This window comes from Gouania willdenowi, chromosome 9 (assembly GCF_900634775.1).
Source record: "Gouania willdenowi chromosome 9, fGouWil2.1, whole genome shotgun sequence".
Taxonomy (NCBI): Eukaryota; Metazoa; Chordata; class Actinopteri; order Blenniiformes; family Gobiesocidae; genus Gouania; species Gouania willdenowi.
This window is the reverse complement of record NC_041052.1, coordinates 42,731,175-42,745,882: the sequence shown is the minus strand read 5'-3', so window position 1 is coordinate 42,745,882 and position 14,708 is coordinate 42,731,175. Positions and strand designations below refer to the sequence as shown.

Sequence of the window (14,708 nt, the reverse complement as noted above, 5' to 3'; positions counted from 1 at the left end):
TCCTCTTCCATCATCGCCTTTACTTCCCTGTGTGGAAAAGTGTGGGGAAATTTTGTAGTTAATGTTGTTAAAATAAGATTTAAATGAATGTTTTTGTTTTAGTTGTTTTTTTAACTGTTGGCCATTTCTTTGATTTGTTTCTTTAGTTTCTTCTCTTTCTTCTGCTCTGAGCTGCAGTATCAAGTAAAAATGGGTTTATAGGCAGTAGAAAAACATGTTTTATGGCATGAATTATTGAAACCACAAAGTGGGTTTAGCCGTCGTATTATAGCGACAAGGCTGTGTTATATTAATGGAGTAGAGAAGGTAGAGGACAGGACAAAAACACACAACTTCCAGGTCAGTTTACTGCATGTTTTATAGAAATAGATCAAATATCTACATTTAGATAAATAATGACATTTGAGTCCAGATCACATTTACAACTCTAATAGTTTATGTTACACTTTGCAGTGGTTCATAAAAATGTGTTTTTGGTTTTAGTGGGAGATGATGGATGATGGATGGATGATGGATGGATGATGGATGATGGATGGATGGCAGTGATTTCATAGTGCTCAAAGAACCAAAATGATTTTCCTTACTTAACCTTTAAACTGTAATACTGGTGATGAACTAAATATTAAATATTAGTGATCAATAACGCTTTGTGCACAAAGAGCTTCAGGTTATGAACTGAGCACTAATATCAAAGTGAACGTTCTCTTTTCTTGAACCTAATGGAAACTTTCCATTAAAACGACTCCCACAGGAACAGAGCACGAACATCCACAAAGTTTTCCTTTTATCCATCTTCATCTTTGTCATGGGGTTATGGTCAGAGTAGAACATCTGTTCTTACAGAAATGTTCTCACTATAATGTGTCTGACTCCAGCTTCAGAACCTGCTCCTGCCATTGGTTCTGGTTCATCCTATGTATGTACAGTATCTTAGTCCTGAGCCTTTAAATAGAATGCAAACATAGACATTAGAAGTCAGATTAGGTCATTCAGTCACATTCACTGTTTTTTTGTGTTTGTTTTTTTAATCAATTTTTTATTATTTTCAAAAGAGTTCATAGTGTTGTGTCCTGTAAGAAGGCAGTATACAGAGGAGAGATTGTAGTATATGATATACATACAATATTGAACAAAAGATAAATAAGTAAAAATAAAGCAAGCAATAACTAAAGAAAGTTGGGAAAAAAATCATGCAAGATTAAGATAAATCTGTTCATCTGTCTACAGTCATTACAACTCAAGTATGAATAGAAGAAAAGTAAAATAAAATACATACAGTCTGTTCATAGTAAGGCTTTAAGAGTTTTTATATCTGGCCAAAATAGTGCATTTCAGCTGTTCAATACTCCATGTTTACAGTATCAATAAAATCCAGCAACCACTACTGCACAGATTATATATGAGGCTTTCCTTCTACATGTTACGTTATACAGAGCCAAGCTACAATAACCTCATGTAAAGCTTTTTAAAATGGAATAAGCAATAAATAAGTTTGGGTACATAATAAAAATGGAGAAATCACAAAGAAAAAGAGTAACATTTATAGCAGAGGTTCCCAACCTTTCTACCCCGTCACTCGTACGTGTTCATGAGTCTCATAACATAACACAACTGAATATTCAACACGCCATTTTATTTCATCTCCTTAAATTGAACAATTGATATTCAGGTATTATCTTCTTATTAAACATAAAATTATGTTGCCTTCAAGGCATTAAAATGATAAATATAAGAAATAATATTATAGTAAAAGTTTGTATTATTGATACTGTATTATTAATACTATTATATTATGATTATATTGTTATTAAAGAAAAATAATAAAGTTAAAATTAGAAAGATAAATGAGAAAAATATGAATAAATTAAAAAATAATAAGTAATATGAATAAATAAATTCAAAACAAATGCCTGCGTTATTTGAAAATGTCCCCTTTAAACAGACATTTAAACTTTAAAAACAAGTCATAGCGCACACCTACTATTTTATTGACGGACTTATGAAAGGACTGAGAATATTTTTTATTATCTTGGAAATAAATTCTTAATTTTTCCACATACCCCCTGCAATGTGCTCATGTACCCCTAGGGGTACGCGTACCCCTGGTTGGGAAACACTGCTTATACTATAAATTAAAACACATCAGATTTTTCCCACATGTTGTTATGGGCCAATGAAAACATTTTAAAAACAGTATATGTTCATATTTCCAGAGCGTGTGAGTCTAGAACCAATGTATATCTGTAACTAATCATTAGTGATGTGAACAGTCTATGTTCATAGCTCTAAGCTGATCACATTACAGGGAGCTGAGACATATGCTAAGTAGTTTACTGAAGACCCAAACATGTTCCAGACCCAAACACACACTGACTTAGTGACTATTTAGAGGAGCTGACATGTCCACCAGATAGGATGTATAGCAGATCTATGTCTATATTCTGAGAGAGTGGGTGGAGCTTATTACTATACCATATTTACCTTTATATGTGATGGAGTTACAGACATATTGGAAGATGAACATGGAAGAACAATAAGGACACACCCCCTCCACTACATTATCCATATCTATAAAGTATTGATCAGATCAAACTAAACATTTACAGTGTGAATATTGAATAAAAAAGGAATAATTGGTAAAAATTCCAGAATTTTGTGAAAATGTGTTGAAATGACATGGAATGACTTTTGTGTGTAATGGGAGACACGTTTCTGTTTATGAAAGCTGTGTGTGTGTGTGTGTGTGTGTGTGTGTGTGTGTGTGTGTGTGTGTGTGTGTGTGTGTGTGTGTGTGTGTGTGTGTCATCAGTAATTAGGTCATAAACAATGATGTGTTTAAATTGGGAGATGATGCATCATCACTGAGAAGGAGGGGCTTAATGTGGTTTCTGTGAGGTCACTATACTGTAAGTCACTATATTCATCTTCCATTTCTCCTATAAGTAAATAAAAAGCTCCTGTTTTCACCTGCTCTTCACAAACTACAGTGAAAGTGCTTATATTAACTTATACTGTATATCATAATAAGAGTAAACCTATTAAGCAGGTGGACAATGAATATATTATGATTTCCATAAAGTGAGACTTGGTCATACTCCACGTTTTCTTAAATCTATCGTGTAACGGCAAAATACAATATAGATAAATAAGTTATTGTTGTGCAAAGGGTTTAAAAAGCATAACAATTAATGTACATACCTAATATATAAAGACTATCTACAGAACAGCAGAACATTTATTCATCCATAAATTCAAGTTATTTGTCTGCATTTGACAAAAAAATCTGAAAAATCCCAAGATTTAGGCTTGTACGTTTATAATTTGTAACTTTTAAAATGTAAAATGACTTATTACATGTTTCTTCACATTAATTTATATTGTAAATTTTAGCTTTTTTAAACTTTCATCTCCAAACATTCTTCAACTGATTCTGACCTTGAACATGTTCAGCTGTGACCTTCAACACATTTACACCTTTTTCAACTTTAATGCTAATGTTCAACTATTGCTAGGTTCATGCTTAGTTAATGCTAGGTTAATACCAATGCTAGGCTAATACTATTGCTAGGTAAATGCTAATGCTAGGCTGATGCTAATGCTAGCTTAGTGCTAATGTTAGGTTAATGCTATTGCTAGGAGAATGGTAATGTTTGGTGAATGCTAGGCTAATGCAAAGTTAATGCTAATTCTAGCAAATGTTAATGCTAAGCTAATGCAGTACGACACAGGCTAGCACCTGCAATTCTCACTTGCAAATTTTTTCAGGAAATCTAAGTTTCTTTGTGTTGAAATCCCTCTGTGAACCTCCATGGAGGTTTTATCATCCAGAAGGATCTTCATCGTGATATTTTTAATAAATCCATCAGTATTTGATCTCTTTCAGTCCATCTTTTCTCTCTGCTGCGTGTGACATTTCATCAAAACAAAACAGCATCTTTAATGATTCCATCACATGTGAGTAAATTTACTGTAATGATACTGGCCCTAAAGAGCAACTCATTAGCTTTTAGAAACTACTGGAGTTTGTCCAGTAGAGCAAATATTAGTCATTTAAATAAAAGAGGAGATGGACGTACGCTCACCCTAACAATGGAAGAGCAACTCTTTCAAAGACACAGTGGACAACGCAGTATGAATTAAAATAACTGGACTGGTGTCGTGTGCAGGGTGTACCCCTACCTAGCATTCAGTGGGATCTGGAGACAGCACCAGCAGACCCTCGCTCCCCTCAACAGGAATAAGATGAATGATTGTAGTTTTATTATAGTTACACATTTCTCTGATATTGAAAAGCAGTTTTTCAGCTGTGAGTCTGATAAAAGTGTCCCAGCTCTGAGATACCGTGAGGACAGAACGAGAATCAGCAGGATTAATAATGGAACGCAGAGATTTCTCTTTAATGCTTTGTCAACCTCTCACACTCTGACCCCATTTTTAGAAGATGAAAAAAGCTTTTTCTCAGAATATTCCAGCTCATCTCCATTGAAGCGCACTGACAGCGTTCCTGTTTAGGGACTTTTATTGAAAATGGAACCAAAGAGCACCTGGTTCTCATCACTAACACCATCAACTCTTTTACGCCCCAAGAAACGCTCCCAACAATCCCATGGCAGAGGTTTGTAGTTTCACTGGAGAGTGAAAAAAGCAGCGCCTGAGTTAATAAAGAGAGGCTAAAATGTGTAGCTAACAGCTAACGGCTATCATGGAGGGATCAAAGACAAGAGTTTACATTAAATATTGGGTGTTGCATCAAATACAACTGAGTTTAGTCATTAAGAGATGATTTATTATCCACAATAACAGAACTGTATAAGAACACACACACCTTTTTACACCAACTCTATATTTAGTTATTTTTTCTCATGCCAGGAAGTGGTTCATTGACTTCGATAAAGGAATTGATTGATTACATACAATATTTACTACATTACAATATATATTTATTTTTTCAGATTAACTTTTGGGAAGATACTAGAAAAAAATCAATAACAACATTACAGTAACACGTTCATCTGGGGCCAGTTGTTCAAAACATTGAGTAATCCCATTTTCTGACATCCAGGATTAGATCATTCTTACTTTTATGACCAGATTATCAGTGTTGACCAGGGTCATCTTACTGATCCACGACGCGGGATAATCAGGACGTTTAATGTTGTTAACTCAGCAAAATCATTTTGTGGATATGACACTTTGTGCCATCGCATACAGAAAAAGGTGTGTTCACATCCAACGCGACTTCAACGACTTCAGTTGCTTAAATCGCCCGTGATGAGTCGCTGGAACATTGTATCGCTTCATCTCTCCAGTGACGTGACGACCACGGAATAATATGAATATTATAGATAGTGTGAATATTGTGAATATTATGAATATTGTGAATATTATGAATATTGTGAATATTATGAATATTGTGAATAGTCTGTGTCAGCAGCACTGGGAGGGCCCCAGCACTGATAAACAATCTTTCTCAATAAATTGATTCTGTAAAAGTGTTTTTCCTAGAAGTTTCATAACCACCTGATGTCTGAGACATATTCTCACAAGGTCGTTTAATTTAGTTGGACATGATTTGAAATGACTTTGAGCCTCACCTTCTGGAGCTGTCATCCAGTGTAGACTAGCCAAGATGTTGATGAATATTCATTGATTCTCATTAGCATTTTGCTGCGATCATTAACATAGCAGGTGACAGAAACTACCTAAATAATATATGGAATACATATTTTCCCATAAAGGTCACATAAAACCTGCACAAACAATAAGAATGTGTGCTATAATCCGAACTGATCCCAAACAGAAAAAGATATGGTATTAAATGATTATGACCTCGTCTACAGTAAAGTCAGATTTTCTCTAAAATCATTTCTCTGACGTCTCATAACAACGATGGAACCGTTCAGAACCACGTGTTGGTGGTAAAATGCTGATTAAAAGCATTTTAATGCCATAAACTTCCTGGAATAATGAACAATATTCACAAATAACTTACTACTGTAAACCCTGTATTACTTAATACTGTAATACAGGCTTTATTAATGTTATTTCCTTTATATTTTAAATTAGCTGTTTTTATGATTTTAAAATTAATTTTAAACGTTTTTTTAGTGTGCGTTGTGGCTAAAATATTCTACACTATGTTTCCTTACTGTTTGGGGCAAATATAAAATATCCATTCAGAATAATCACAAACATTATTGTCTTTACTGTAATTTTTCTGAATTTTAAACTGAGAAACTCAGAGTTCAGAGTTGCTTTGAACGCAGCATCAGTGTCACAGATTAAAGATTGTTAACAGGATATTAATATGACATTTAGACAGCTGATTTTTATCTGGAAGGATGTGTAGATACAGAATCCAGAAGTATTTGAGCAAGAATATTTTAAAAAGTTATAAATGAATTTAAATTAAATTTGGTTTGTGCTCTCTGAGGATTCTTGTTACATTATTGCAAAGTAAAGATGAACAAACTTTGGATTCTACTGTTAAAACAATCCTGCTGCTGTTCTGACAGATACAGTTTTACTCCATAATGACTCTATTATCCTTTATCATCTGCATGACCGTATGTGGTGTGGATCCTAATGATAGATTATCAATTAAAAAACATTTATTTAACATCATATTCTTCATGGGTTTTATTGTGTGTAAATGTTACTTGTTTGTGCTAAACAGTCCCACAAAGTCATATCAGTTATTACTGATTAGTGTTGAATAACACAGGCTTTTATTATTATTATTATTATTATTATTATTATTATTATTATTATAAGGTTGACTCTATGAAAATGAAACTCACCATTTGTCTGTAATTTAACTTATAGTCAGATCATTTTTTAGATTATTCCTGTTTCAACATTAGTGTTGAGGCTAATAATTATTTCTGCTTCATACTTAAATAAATCTATATTCCATCTACACTGTCACAGTTTTTCACTTTTTTCCAGTCTGTGATCAAATGAGATTGAAAACATGTAATAATATGAATAAATAAAAATCAAACACTTAGTCCATGAGCTCAGAGCTAACGTATGTCTTTGATGTCACTTATGTATTCAGATCACCTACTGAGTGCTGGAGTGTGTGTGTGTCACGCTATCTGTGTGTGTGTGTGTGTGCGTGTGTGACGTCACACATATCCAAATATTTCCAGGAAAAGACAAAAAGCTGTTGAAATGTACAGTATGTACAGACAAACTAGGAAAACAGTATTTCACTTAAAAACTCTTAAAATTCTAATAAATCAGTTGATGTTTAATGAAACACACGTTGGAACATGAACAGTCCTCATACATGTTGGTACAGTGAAGTATTGAACAGTACTGATTGATCACAGAAAACAGGGGAGGCCAAACATTTCATGCATCAATAATACAATACAATAATCATGTAATTCATCTACTTAAAGCTGTGGTATGTAGAATGGCGAGACTTGTATAGAAACAATGACACAATATTTATATACTAGTTGAAAACAGGATTAAAATTAACAGAGAGGTTCAGATTCATCCAGAAACACCTCTGGTTAGCAGCTCATTTACAACATGTAAAATTATTTTATATTTAACTATTACTCTTAAAAGAATCAGAGTCAAGAATCGTTAGGAATCGGAATCAAAATTGTTCAAATTCAAACAATGCCAACCCTACTCAAAGGTGATTATGGATTTTTGACCAAAAAATTTACATTCTGAAGCTTTAAGTGTCCAAAAGCTATATTTCTAACGGATTATTTCATTACAATTGTCTCAGAGAGAGAGAGAGAGAGAGAGAGAGAGAGAGAGAGAGAGAGACAGAGAGAGAGAGAGAGAGAGAGACAGAGAGAGAGAGAGAGACAGAGAGAGAGAGAGAGAGAGGCAAAAAAGAAGAAAAACATAAAAACTAAGGTCTCTACACACCTCCTAGTGGGGGTCGTGTTATACATTGTGTTATACATTGTGTTATACATTGTGTTATACATTGTGTTATACACTGTGATACACTGTAATACACTGTAATGCATTCCTATATACATCCATTTAATAAATGCAGGTATGAGAACATGTCCAGTTATTTAACAGTTTAGTCTAATTGTACTTGTTTTCTAACTAAATAAATATAACTTTGACCAAATAAACAAATATAAAGTTGAATTCTGTCAAAGTGTCAAAAATACAATGTCACCAGTATCTATATAAAAACATTAATATTTGTCTGAAGTGAGATACTTGTCGTATTTTGTCCATGTTTGTAATTATTATCATTTCAATGGAATAATTCCCAGTGTCAGTTAAAGCAGATCTTATATCTTTACATTATGAAATAAAGTAATGGTGCTGTTTAATAAGTAGTTAATAATGATGATGTCACCCTTAAATTAATATGAAATCTATTCTAAAATAATCATACTAGCTGTTTTTAAATATAGATATATATATTTTAGTTAATATTGAGTACACAAAGTGCATGCACTATATTAAATTACAGTATATATACTATATTAAAGGAAAGGGAATCATTTCCTTTAACACACATTAAAACTAAGGAACCCTTGTTTTGAAAAGTTAAAGTTTTTTAATAAAGAGGAGTGAATTGTCCAGAATCCTGTGTTTTTAGGACGAGTCATCGTGATGACGTGGACTATGAAGTGCTTTAGGTTCCTGGAGGTCTGGTGGTTCTGCATGAGTGGCAGCAGGCCTTACTGTAGTACCAGTGGCTGCACAGATTCACCTTTAGAGCCAACAGACAGTTGGTGGAAGATCGATCCTGACAGTTCTCGTCTGAAACACATGAAATAAATTTAAAATCACTTACAGGTAGAACAGGCACTGGAATCCATGCAGGACATCTACAAACACCTTTATTTCTCTTTTTACTTCACCTTCAACTATAATATGAACTGAAAGTCTACGTGTTGTATGCTAAATAAAAATACACACCCTGAATAGTGCAAATGACTTGGTCTGTTCTTGAGTTCCATGTATGGAACGTGTCTCACAGCAGTTAATGAATAAACAGTTTCAATCAGTATTAGTAGTACAACTATGACCTTTACCAATATAATGCTGTTAATACCACAGGAATCATGCAAATAATTACTAATTACAATTCAATTTAGCAGACAATTTTATCAGAAAGTCACTGTTTACTGTGAACGCTGTTATTCTCTCACTGTTCACCTTCGTTTCACGAGGGAACCAAACTAAAATAAACACGTAGAGAAAAATACCAAATCTTTGAACCACAGAATCACTTGTTGCAAACGTTATGTAATGGAAACACCAGATTGTTGTTGTATTCACTTATGTTTCTATCAGCAGCACTAGCTCACATTATTACATTATTACAGCTTCATATCATTTTATGAAAAGGTTCCATCTTTTACACTATATTTATCTAGTGTTGCTTTTAGGTTTTCATTTTATTATTATTATTATTATTATTTTTTTTTTATTATTATTATTATTATTATTATTATTATTATTATTATTATTATTATTATTATTACTATTATTATTATTATTATTATTATTATTATTATTATTATTATTATCATTATTATTATTATTACTATTATTATTTTCATTATTATTATTATTATTATTATATTATTATTATTATTATTATTATTATTATTATTATTATTATTATTATATTATTATTATTATTATTATTATTATTATTATTATATTATTATTATTATTATGTTGGGGGTAAGCTGCAGCTGGCTATACTACTGTGGATGGAAATGTGAAAACAATGAGGAAATACCAGGATTCTCAGTGTTTTATAACAACATATCTATGAAGTTCATCACTTTGAAGTATTTGTTTCATCCACTGTAAACAGATTAAAGGTGTTTTACAACTCAATCCTGATTATGTGGGATTAAAAGACGCTCGTACTGATGTTTGAACATCTTTTACATTCAGTAAATCTGCCTCTAGTTGTTACTAAACATGTTTAACATCAGGATGATTCAACACATCTATAGGTTTATTAAACACACAAGGATAAATCACAGGTCTATTAACAGCATTACTGTACATGTTGGTGAAGAAATAACTTTCTGCATCTACAGTGAGTCATAACAGAAAGCATGCAGCAGTAATGTAAACTAGTGTAAATGTGATATAGATATAGTCGTAGTACCAGGGGGCTGAGTGGGGCAGGGCTGGAGGGTACACGTCTGTTTAGACACTGGTTTGGTTGATGGGTCACAGCCTCGGACCAGTTCTCTGTCCTGGTAAACATTTGACATCCCTTAGTCTGATTCCCACACCACATGTCTTAGTGCACTGAGGACACACACAGAATAGAGAACATAGACATTACACTACTAATACTAGAACTATTACATGGTAGATGGAGCTAAAGGGACTGAAATGTTGTAGAAGGAGAAACTGCCATCTTCTGGTGATGTTGTACTATCACTGTCAGACTGTGACCTCTAGGAGAAGAACACTGTGTATCTGATTATAGATGTAAAGACGTCCTCTAGCAGATTTTATTAATGTTAATCAATTCAATTCTGTTTATGTAGCACCAATAAAAAACAAGTCATCACACTGTACATATCATAATATTAATAATGATTATATTAAATGGGGGATAAAAAAGAGAACATTTCCACAGTAAACATATAGGAAATGATAGAGAGGAACGATGGAGAACAGGAAGTAACTTCCTGTAGAACCAGAGCTTGGTTTAGTGGACAGGAAACCAAAACATCAGAGAACCACAGATTAGGAACCATCAGCACCAACACCATGAGAAGCTAGAGGAGAAACAACAAGTTTCAATGAACTTTGAAACAATATGTCACACGACTATGTTCCCATAAATCTGGAAATTAGTGGAAATGGGGGGGTGGAAATGGGGGGGTGGGCCCCCATCTGTGTGTGTTTCTGTTAGTGCAGATCTTTGGTTCTATCCCACTGCACATGTTTGGTTTTAGGTATAGAGTGTTTGAGTGATCCTGTGTAAATGTTTGAGTGACTCATATTCAAGCAGATAAACATAGTGACCACGATAGCGTGGATACACAGAGAACATGTGTCTGATTAACGCCATAGATCTGTATGGTTTAAGCTCAAAAAGTTGAGTTTGTGCACATTTATTATGATTTAGTAGTGCAGACCAGTTTTTATAGTACGACGAGGTCAAAAGCAGGAAACACGGAGATCAGATCACTGTGCGTGTGAACCTCTGATAAATGACTTTTCTTTGTGTGCACTTTTAACTTGGTTTTGAGTCACTGGGTTAAACCACCATGGTTCTCCATGTTTAGAGGGTTCTGGTATTTACACTAATGGACTAAACACAAATATTGGAGATTCAATGTGCTCGACTTTTACAAAGACATTCTGCGTGTTCGGGACCCTCCCGTTGGGAGATAGATCAGACTAACGCTAAACACAGTTTTTCTTTAGACCGACTGTTGCAGCTAATGACGACACAATAAGACATTTTTACATGAACACAGCAGCTTTGGTGTTGACGACTGTCAACGCTAACGTCACACACGTTTGCAGTTTCTCCATTTTGGTGTCATTGCTTCAGGCTCGTTGTGACATGTGGTCATGACCTTGTCTACGACTTATATCTGTGCAGGTCGTGTTGTATATATACACGGTTCCTTCTTAGTGGAACTCTGCTCTGTGTTAGAACCAGGGATAAGTCAGTTAACAGTAGGTCTGGTTGGTTTATCTGTATGTTGTACATGTTCAGCTGTTTATTTACAGTACATCAGTGCTAAATGTTGTTATTGTGGTGGATGAACAGGCTTTTTATAACATTTGTCTCTGGTTGCATCTATGCTGCAGGTGAGCTGCTGGTTGCTTTAGTGGGCGGTGCTTAAATACCATCTGACTACTGGGCGGAGTTATTAGACTGGGATGCTGGGTGTTGTGTGTGTTACTCCAACCTGTCAGAGTGTGTGACTATTGTGTACTGGTAGGGATCAGGACGCCTTCTGTGTCCAGTGGTCCCGACAGTTACCATTACATGTGTTCTTCTATAATTAAGAATGTGTGCGGTGAGAGAGGTGGGGGACATAGCGCCCCTACTGTCACCCTCACCTCAGACCAGGGGGTGGTGTACCATTTGAAACACGCCTCTCAAAGCAGTGTTCCTCCTCCTCAGGTCGTTCCAAACCTCCACACTCCTCATCATCAAATATCTGAAACTTTCCTCGACTGATGCCGACACAATGAACCATTCTTTGGTTTACTCCTCAGACCACAGTTGTGTTACACTGCACAAAGAAACAACACAAACCACAAAGTTCTCTTACCACATGAATTAACATTGAAGTGAAAAGACGCCTGTGTGTGAAAACTCAAAGTCCGGGGCTAAATCTGGCCCTTTAGAGCATCAGATTTGTCCCCCTCTAGAAAGTAAAAATATGAAACTCATTATAAATCACCAACTATTTCAGATGTAGATAGGGTTAGGGTTCAGATGTAGATATCTCAGCCCCTCTAAATACCTCAACTCAAACATTATCCACTCTATTGGCAAAGCTCAGTTTTCTACTTCTTACATCACATGACAACAGCAGTCATTTTGTTGAAAGAACTCTTAATTTTTCCAAAATCTGGCAAATTTTCATCAAATTAGGTCCCAAAATTTTTCCCAAATCCCCAAATCAGGAAAATTTAAGTGATGATCCTGCAGAGGACTAATATACTCACATACTTTGACATTTATATATTATTTATATGTGAAAATACAAACCAGGGCACATTAATGTTTGCACCTAAAACCTGTGGCCCACTAGAGATCACACTGGTCCATATTTGGCCCCTGAGTTTGACACCCCTGCTTTAAGAGCTTACATTACTTCTTATTTTACTTGTGAATTTTTTTTTGAATATGTAATTCCTGTTATTGTTAAAACATGGTCTATCCACACACATGCTAAATGATAATGTTTGAGGTGTACTAAAACCCCACCCTCTCCCAGTCTTGACTCAGCCAATGAGGAACACAGTCTCTGTCTCCACACGGGTGGACGGCCAGGGGTTTGTTCTCTATAGAACACTGGTTCTCTGACACCACTCGACCCTCAGGAGCTTTACAGTACACGTGACGAACCATCTTCCCCTTCCCACACGACCCTGAACACTGGAGAAGATAAAGATCAGAGATGATTAGTATATGTTGAACCACTGTAAATAATCATATAACTCATTAGAACACTCACAGGACCCCCACTCAGACACAGTCCAGTGGCGTTCACAGGGGGGACCAGAGCAGTTCCTAGCACTGGGGGGTTTGGTTAAACGTCACATGACCTGGTTTCATCAGAGCAGCGAACCTCTCGGGTCACCTGACCTTTCTGTCCACATTTAGCAGGACACTGGAGTAAAAGCAAGGAAAATAAGATGAATTCATTCGTTGCAAAACATTTGCATCACAAATTATAATATAATAATATAATAAAACATGTACATGTGCAAAGTAAGGTTGTCCTAAGTACTCAGATTAGTCACGTACAGAAGTACTGATACAAGTACCTATTGATACAAAATACAGAGAATATGATGCTTTAGAAAATAATCAATTTAGAGAAATTGTTAATTCTTATCAAATAACTTTGGTTTGTATTGTAACAGACTGGGTCCTATGTTTATGTTGTTCTACTTGTTGTGTATTCAATGATTCACTAATGTGGAGATGTCCCATGACTTTGAAGGCATCATCGCTATTATCTTTGTTTACGTGTGTTCTAGGTGGTGATTGGCTGAGAGGCTGGGGGGAGGAGCTGTGTAAGCGGAGGAAAAAGTGTAAAATTCGGTTCATTGTGAGTAATCCACAGAGTAAGACGATACTTTCTGGCTGTTCTGTTTTATTTTGGCGTGGACTACGGCCCACAGTAGTCGGGTTTTAACGTTTCATTAAAGGCTACAAAACTTGGATTGTGTTGTCATTACATTATTGTGATATTTTGGACTTTGCTCCTCTTTCTCTTTTCCTTGTGTGTGATGATTCCATCACATTTGAATGAAATACTGTAATGACATGATACTGACCGTAAAGAGCAACTCTTCAGCTTTCAGAATCTAGTAGAAATTCTCACATAGAGCAAATACTGTATGAGCAGAGTTACAGACTTTTAAATGAATGTGTTCCCGAGATGCCTTCAGGGTCCCTGGGAAACACGGACAATTTGATTAATTCATAAAATGTCCCCACATAAATTGGGACGTATGGTCACCTTAACTTTGTTGGCAACACAGATTGTCGTGCGGTAAACGAGGGGCGTTCAAGGACCGTCGGAAAAGTGGAATTTTTATTTTCCAAAAAATGTTATTATGGCTAATTAAATAATATCCAGGGCTTTAACCCCCAATAAAACAGCCTAGTGACGGCACTGTCAAACACTCAAATCACATCTACTGTATATAAATAAAAAAGCTTGTTACTTTCATAATGGCTGAGCGAGGTAATGGATGCTTCTTTAATACTCCATGTTTCCTCCCAGATGGAGTTAGTGAGCCCCTACCTCAGTCCACTCTGCCACCTCCCACTGAGGACCACATGCTGGGCTTTACACGCTCGTCGTTCCACAGGTCGTTCCAGGTCCGTTCCAGCACACAGGTCACTGTAGATGGAACTGTCCAGCCCAGGTGATAACATCTTCCAACAACGAACCTGACGGAACTGGAACCCCTCCCCACAGGTTCTGGAACACTCACTCCAGCTGCCTGCCTCCCATCTGAAA

The 14,708-nt window shown here is 35.4% G+C and overlaps 1 protein-coding gene across 1 annotated transcript in view; it reads right to left on the bottom strand.

The window, feature by feature from the left end:
* LOC114469751 (stromelysin-3-like) overlaps positions 1 to 14,708 on the bottom strand; it is a gene marked incomplete at its 5' end in the record, with an annotated part of 33,729 nt that overhangs the window by 4,570 nt on the left and 14,451 nt on the right. The window contains one exon of the mRNA XM_028457533.1: positions 10,423 to 10,428. Coding sequence (XP_028313334.1) covers positions 10,423 to 10,428 — 6 coding nt within the window. The remainder of the gene's footprint in view (positions 1 to 10,422; positions 10,429 to 14,708) is intronic.